The sequence below is a fragment of the Parasteatoda tepidariorum genome, chromosome 3 (assembly GCF_043381705.1).
Source record: "Parasteatoda tepidariorum isolate YZ-2023 chromosome 3, CAS_Ptep_4.0, whole genome shotgun sequence".
Classification (NCBI taxonomy): domain Eukaryota; kingdom Metazoa; phylum Arthropoda; class Arachnida; order Araneae; family Theridiidae; genus Parasteatoda; species Parasteatoda tepidariorum.
The window spans coordinates 2,632,766-2,641,241 of record NC_092206.1 but is presented as its reverse complement, the minus strand read 5'-3'; the positions used below and the strand labels follow the sequence as shown (position 1 = coordinate 2,641,241).

At 28.7% G+C, this 8,476-nt stretch overlaps 1 protein-coding gene across 1 annotated transcript in view; it reads left to right on the top strand.

Moving 5' to 3' along the window:
* Positions 1-529: 529 nt before the first annotated feature.
* LOC107440771 (cytochrome P450 3A8) overlaps positions 530-8,476 on the top strand; it is a 14,561-nt gene continuing 6,614 nt past the window's right edge. Inside the window, exons 1-8 of the mRNA XM_071178188.1 lie at positions 530-537; positions 3,602-3,692; positions 4,544-4,599; positions 5,994-6,090; positions 7,070-7,186; positions 7,717-7,805; positions 8,055-8,182; positions 8,269-8,387. Coding sequence (XP_071034289.1) covers positions 4,544-4,599; positions 5,994-6,090; positions 7,070-7,186; positions 7,717-7,805; positions 8,055-8,182; positions 8,269-8,387 — 606 coding nt within the window. The 5' untranslated portion in view covers positions 530-537; positions 3,602-3,692. The remainder of the gene's footprint in view (positions 538-3,601; positions 3,693-4,543; positions 4,600-5,993; positions 6,091-7,069; positions 7,187-7,716; positions 7,806-8,054; positions 8,183-8,268; positions 8,388-8,476) is intronic.

Here is an 8,476-nt window from a genome sequence, read left to right as displayed (position 1 = left end):
ATTTTAAACCCCTGTTCGTTTTCCCTATCGTTTGAAGGCCGTCAGGTCAACGCGCGCACCCTATTAAATGGCGAATCATGATGAGGCATGGCTCCTCCCTCTAATCGAATGTGTCGTGGTGGTCAACGGAAATAAATTGCAATACTTGAGAAAGGATTACTTCAGAGTTTGATCAGAACATCGAACAGAATGGTTGGAATAATCACGTGCCTTTTATTGGGGGTCGTAATCACTTTACTTTTTTTATTATACAAGTAAGTGTCCTTCTTTCAAATTCCATTTTTAAAATTAAGAATAGATTTTTTTAATAACTTTTCTTATTAAGTGCCATTCTTTCAAATTCCATTTTTAAAATTAAGAATAGATTTTTTTAACAACTTTTCTTATTAAGTGTCATTCTTTCAAATTCCATTTTTAAAATTAAGAATAGATTTTTTTTTCCTAATAACTTTTTTTATTATACAGGTAAGTGTCATTCTTTCAAATTCCATTTTTAAAATTAAGAATACATTTTTTAACAACTTTTTTATTATACAAGTAAGTGCCATTCTTTCAAATTCCATTTTTAAAATTAAGAATATTTTTAAATAACTTTTTTTTATACATGGAGTAATGTGATGATTGCCCAAAAAGTTAACCCTTTGACGCACCGGTCTCCCTTTCGTATATATTTTCTTCTTACGCTCTAATTACAAACAAAAATAAAATTTCTCATTTCATAAATGTAAAAGACAATCTAATTGTTACTAAAAAAATTTTCTTAGATTATCAAAATTATATTTTTACTAAAATATAAAATTACAAAAAAGTAGCCTTAGCAATTTTCTTTTTATTCATATTCGAAAATTTTAATTGATTTTTTTTAAAATAAAGGAGTTTTAATGATGAATTTTTCTGTTCCTCTTAGATTTAAATAGCTGCATATAAGTGCAAATTTGAAAAAAAAAAATTATTCTTTGTAAGCGAGCCGTGTCTGAAAGAGAACGCAGAAAAGAACTCTTATGTCTCATAACCATAAATTATTAAAATACGAAATAATCTAACCCTTAATTTGACCTAAATTAACACAAAATAATGAAAGAACAATGAAAAATATGTTTAATAAAAATTCTGAGTCATAGGGTTAAAAAGCAATAGTAAAACTTTGAACAAAGGTTGAAGAAAATTAAATATTTATTAAATTTTCATTATTTTTCCTTTAAAGTTTTATTCCTACTTTATTAATTTACAAATACTTAATTTGGTAGAAAAGGATTATTTTATATCTTCAAGAATCAAGCATTTGTTTCATAGCTTCTGGTAAAAAATGTGAATACTTTTGTGACTTAAACTTACGCATGTAATAGAAATTGAATAATTATATCATTCTAAAATAGCCAAAATAAAAAAAAAAATTATTTTGTATCAATTACCTTCCGCCTAGAAAATCTTTAAAGCACCCAATAATTTTGTCTAATAGATAAAAAAAAGTAATTTAGCATAAAATGCCTAAACATTTTCCTCAGAAAATATCTTTGATGAGTAAGAAAAAAAATCGTGAAATTTTATAAATTAATGAAGTATTAACATTTAAATGCTGAGTGTAACGCCATACTATGCTTTTAAATAAATGAAAACTGTGGATAACGTTAGGCAATAGATGGCAAACATAACACTTTTTAAATGGGGACATTTATAAAAATTCCATTTTTATTAACAAATATAATGCACATGCGATGCATTTGATCAGGTGGCTGACAAGTGTCATTTGTTTNTATATTTTTTTTTTTGCTTGAATTTTAAGAATGCACGTAGTGAAAATATTTGTCAAGAAGGAGAAAAAAAATTCGTTTTATTTCTTATAAGAAGGTAGATTTACCTTAATGTACCTAATAATTGGATACTTAATAATTGGAAATTTAAGGAAAAAAAGTGATAATAATGTTTTAGTCAAATAAGTCATTATAAAAAAAAATAATAAATCTAGACTCTAAATAAAATAATGAACTCCTTCAGTTATTTGGTTTCATAAAAATTATTATTATTTTAAATGACGCATGTTCGGATAGCTTTTGCTTCATTTACTATGTTTAGATTTTATTAAAAGTAATATTGCAAAATTGGGAAACGCGATGAATTTATCGTATCTTAAATGCATCTGAGCGACTGGGTCAGTAATACCACCACTCATTGGCCTAGAAGAAGGAAGGGAAAAAAAATCACTTTCTAACAGGAAAGGAAAAAAAAAAGAAAGAAAGAAAGAAAACGAAAAGAAAGGATTTTAAGAGTGAAAAGGGAAACATGTTTTGGACAACTTTTTATAAGTTGAATTTTGAGACAACAAACCTTATCTAGATAAGTTTTCATTTTTATTTATTACTTTTTTATTTTGTGCCGTGAATAACAATTTCTTATCATTTATTGCTATCAAAAGTGATTTAGCAATGATCTCATGATTTACTTCTCGAAGCGTGGCTGCATTTGCTAAATATATAATTTGGTTAAAGTAATAATTTTCAATTTTTTTTCCTTCTGATTTCTAGTAGATTTGGCTATAAGAAAGCACTCTTATAACCAATTACAGCGAACTCTCGCTACAACAATATCCGATACAACATTAACTCCCTCTATTACAATAATGTTTCGTGGTCCTGACGAACTTGCGTATGAATTAATGTTATTCACCCTTCAATATTGCGATATTCTTTGAAGCAATAACCCCCTGTACAATGATTTTTTTTCCTTCAAATTTCAACCTTATTTTCTCCATTTATTTTTGGTCTTCAAATAATGTAAAAAATCATATTATATCAAATTTTGCCATTTTTTCGGTCTTTTCTTGACAAGAGAAGAATTACTACTGGCCACTCCCAAGAACTTTCATTCTTAGAATTGCCTCTCTCATCTCTTAAGAAGTCACAGATCACCACTCTATGTTTCAAATTTTTGTATAATATATAAATAGATTTATAGTTAATACATGTATAACATTAAAATTTAAAAAAATCTTACTGTGTCCCCAAAGTACGCAGGCCCTCGATATAATAATATATTCCTTTACAACAATGGATTAATTGGGTCCCCAAAATATTTTTGTAGCGATGTTTTACTGTATAAAACATTTCTTAAAGAGTGAAGAACTTATTTCCTCTGTGAAAATCATATTTTTGATTGCACAACACAATTCTATCGAATTAAAGTAGTCCCAACCGAAAAAAATGCCATTTCCTGAAAATAAATATAACTAATAAATATAACAGCTTTAAAAAACTGAGAAAACTTAAAAAACGCATTCACTCTAAATGGATTTATCTATTTACAACTTTATCAATTTGCATTTTAAATAAACTTACAAAATTAATTTTGGAAAGAAATAGATGATTGTTGTACTTATTTTTAAAAATTTTTACTTTCTATAATTTGTATTTAAGTTTGTTTTCTTTAAAAATTTTATTTCATTTTTATTTTCTAATTTTTATAGTAAATATTTTATTTTAAATGATTAACTTTTGAATTTTGTAATAAATTTTCCTAAGCTGTTGTTTAAACGGAAATAAATTTATCTTTGTTTTGTTTATGTATCGACCTATACTATTTAGTAAATAAGAATATTCCATTTTAGATTTCAGACGAAACACTATGGATTTTTTGGTGAACAAAATTTGAGCTATATACCGCCTTCTTTTCCTTTTGGCTCGTTTACGTTATCCCAGGTAACGAAGTTTCTATTAACTTGAATTTATTTTAGTCAATATTTTGTATCAAAATGCTAAAATTAGTAAAACCAAGGCAAGAACCGTGCCGCCTCAGGGGCCTTCCAATGAGGTTAACCGGTAAGAATCCCAGCATCCGGCTTACACCGACCGTTAACTATCGTTAGTGGTATACGGATCCTGGGTTAGACTTCCCTTGCCGTCAGACTAACCATGGAAGGTTTTCAGGGTTTTTCTCTTCATGTAACGTAAATGCGAGTTAGTTCCGTCAAAAAGTCCTTGACGAAAGCAAATTTTTCTCAATACTTCATCCAGAAATTCCCTTGTCTTCTTGATAGGGTTAAAAAATTACAAGGCTACGGAGTTGAATATTAGCAGTCGTAAAACCGAAAATTAGGTCCAAAAAATGGAAAATCGTGTAGTCCATGGACTGCTTAAATTTATTGCTTCCAAAATTCAGTCATATTCTTGAGTTCATTAAAATTTTGTAAGATCTTTTTATATCCTAGCAAGGTTATTAGGGCGCATGTCCAAGAGGTGGTGGGTTCGATCCCGTCTCGAGTGACTGATGCACGTGAAATCTGTCGGGTCACAAAGTCCTTCATGTTACCATAACAAATTAATACTTCTGGGGGTACTGATCAAGAAGTCTTCTGGATTGGTTCAAAATGGCAAGGCTACGGAACATAAGTGGTCGTAAACCCTAAATTGGGCCGGCTGTTTAACGACGGTAATAATTACAATTTTAATCTATCCTTAGAGTACGGTTAAAACTTGATTTATTTCAATTATAATAAAATCGTTGATTAAAAGTTCTGAAAAGAAATCTAAGAATAAATTTACTTTTGTAGATGGATATTATAGAAACTGAGCAAAGATGCTACAAAGAATTGGGAAGGATATACGGGTAAGTTTTGTTCTTTATAATAAGGGTCTTTTTTTTTTTTAGACTCAACATACAGTTCCACATATAAGCATCCCCATGTCAAACACCATGAACGCATAATGGAAAATGTTGGAAATATGGTGACCATCAAAATTCTCGCTAAAACCAACAAAAACCATCAAAACATCAACCATTTTTTGATAGGACCATCAAGACTTTGACTTTTGTAATTATTTTTCAAAATATCTTTAAACCCACAAACTTTTTCTTTTACTTAATGAAGAATTAGCAATTGAGATACATAATAAGAGAATATATATATATATATATATATATATATATATATATATATATATATAATATATTATATATATATATATATATATATATATATATATATATATATATATATATATATATATATATATATATATATATATATATATATATATNTATATAAATATATATATAATTATATCATTTCTAAAATTTGACAGCACACTTTTAGAATTTGTCGGCACACTAAAGTGCCGCTGCACATTGGTTGAGAATCTTTTGCTCTAGTCCCTGTTTTCCATTATCGTTGCTTTTTAAATAATACATATTACCGACATAAAGCACCATTGTCGTCAACAACGATTTTTTTGCATTTCCTCTAAAAGTACCCTTACTATATTAAATTAATTTTTTTTAGTACATAGCTTATGCGTTTTGTTTCAATCTATTCTTAATATTAATAAAGGATCTTTGTTGACAATAATAGTTTAGGGAAATTTTACGTTTCTTTTAAATGAATTAGTAACACCTTTTTATTCATTTTGTATTTCAATATTATTTTTCATATTTCAATTAGCATTGATTTTAAATTATTTACTTTTAAGTAAGCACTTTTTAAAAGAATTACTGTAAAGAAAATAAACTCATGCAACAGATAATTTTAGAAATACTAACTTGGTGACTGAACTTCCATGAACGCTACCATTTTAATGTTGTTCATTGAATTTATCTGACATAGCGAATAAAAAATAATTAAACTTTAAAATGCGTGCAAACCCTTTTTTAATCAAATAGAGCTATAAGCTAATAAATATAGCAGATGTTATATTTAAAATATTTAAAAAATTGTCTTTAGTTTGAAACAATGCTTAACACTAAGAAATCTGTAAAATTGCACAATTTCGCTCATTCCGCTTAGAATATTCTTATGTCGATAGTGACCTTCCCCGTGCTTCGAAATAGCAGTATGCCAAATTTCATCGCTCTCAGTCGGATTGTTTTGAGTACATAAAAGAGAAACTGATATTCATTTATGTGTATATGTAGTGATTTTTAAACGTTTGATTTGTAATGACATTTGATTTGAAACGTAATGACGTTTTATTTCTGTAAATCAAATTGCATTATTTTGCTTTTAGGAGATTCGACGGTTGTCAACCTGTGTTAACGATAGGAGAACGTGACTTAATAGACCGGATCATGTTCACAGATTTCAACAAATTCCCCAACAGAAGAGTAAGTTTTAAATTCTGATGTTTTAAAAAAAAGAATTTTTTTTTTCGTAATTCTTGCGTAAAAATCAAAGCAATAACCCGTTGTGGGCCTGGAAGCTCCACAATTTCATGTCTAACCCCAAGTCAAAACTTTTGATGGTTTTCCATTGAGGGATCAACATAATCTTGACGGTAACCATCAATAATTCCATCCTGAATCATTATATTTTCGATGGTAACCAACATAAGTAACCAGCACCCCAATGTAGGAATTCGGACTCATTTATGATGGTTCAACATAAGAATAGCAATTTGCTTTGATGGTTTGTTCATGTTGAACTATCAGAAATTTGCTGCACAGTTTCTTAAACATCAAATGTAACGATCACGAACCATCACCACCCCAATGTAGGAAGTCGGAATGATTTGCGATAGTCCAACATAAAGAAACCCAAATTTTTTTGATGGTATATTCCTGCTGAACAAACAAGGATGGTTATTAAATAATCATGGAAAAGCATTGTTGTACCATTATGGAATATCATGAATTTCCACCTTAGTTCCATAGAAATCAAATGTTGGAACGATCATGAACAACCATTATCAATGTAGGAATTCGGACTGATTTATGATGGTCCAAAATTAAAAAAAAAAAAATTATGGTATATTCCTCAGAACCAACAAGAATTATCATGAAACTATCACGGAAATGTATAGTTGGAATCGTCATGGATTTTCGGTCCATTAGAGTCAAACTTCTTTTGATGGTTAACCATCATAGTATTAACGTAGCATTTTTCATCATGGAATGATGGAAGTTTGATGGCATATCAAAAACCATGAATGCATAATAGAAAATGTTGAATGGTGGTGACTATCAAATGATGTTGGACCATCATGAATCGCATTGAAAGCAACATAAACCATCAAGAATTTTGACTTGAGTAATATGACTATCTCATGTTTGCATCCTATAAATGAAATAATGTATTTTTTTCCAGGACATGAGAGTGGGTGATCCCGTTTTTGACAATACTCTCTTCTCATTGGAAGGACACGATTGGAAGAGAGTGAGGAATATCGTCAAAACATGTTTTACTCCTTCAAATCTCAAGATGGTGAGTGCATTCTTCATTCCAGTTCAATTATCACCTAAAAACAATCAATTTTTTTAAAAAAACAAGTTACATAAAAGTCAATTCCTACTTAGGGTCAACAAAGAAAAACTTTATTTTAGTTACTTTTATTAAATAATTAAAAACTTTTCTCCCATATAAAATAAAAATGAATGAATTAAATTTAATGAATGGATTAATATTTGAAAAATCTGTCTTAACATCAACTAAAAAAATGTATTTGAACTTGAGTGGATGATTAAAAAAGTATTTTATTAATGATTGAATATTTGAACAAGATGTAGGGAGAATGAAAAAAAGGAATTAAATTTTTTAAAAAATATCATGGCTATTGAGAAAATCAATATAATTTCGTCTCAAGTAAATAAATACAATTAGTTGATAGAATGAGTGAAGCAAACTGTTAACGTTAAAACCATTGATTCGTCTATGATTAACGGAGCAGCTAGGTAATGTGCTCATATAAATGCTCATTTTGTGCTCATATAATTACATTGACTCCTTTCATTTAGATGACCACTCTGCTTCAGGAATGTTGCGATAAAATGGTGGCGAAAATGACCCTAAGTGCTCAAAAAGGCGAAGTTATTAATTGTCAAGAGTAAGTATTGCTTTCATACTATTTATTATTTTCAAAAAAAAATATCACTTTGCATAAAATTTCTACAGATCCGTAACCACTTCTTTCCAAAATTAAAAATTATTCAAATAAAATGAATAAATTGAAATTATGGATTGTTAAATGAAATTTAATCAAAATGATGTTTTTATACATCTTTCATGAACTTCATCAGTTTCTCATGTATAAGAGATGTTTCAATGAGATTTATGGCACAACTCTACTTTGCAGGCACTTCTCAATTTTTGTACTGCATACCATAGGAAAATGCGCTTTTGGAGTGAAGATTACTGACAACGACCCATTCGTAGAGCATTCCAACAAATTGTTCAACAACAGCTTCAAGACTATCATTATAAGTATGTCTCTTCTCTTAAAGCTTTTTTCTCCTCTTCTTCTCTCTCTTCTTAAATTCTAATTTCTTCTTTTTTTCTTCCTTTTATAGTGGTGGCCCCGTACCTGATGAAATATTTCAAAATCCCAATCTTGAATAATGAGACGATAGAGTTTTATAACAATGTAATGTCAAAAGTGGTCGAAGAACGTAAAAAGATGAAAAAGGAGGTATGAAGAAAAAAAAGAAGATATTTATTTAATTGTGTTTTCTGTTCTGAGTGGCACATATATATATATATATATATATATATTATACT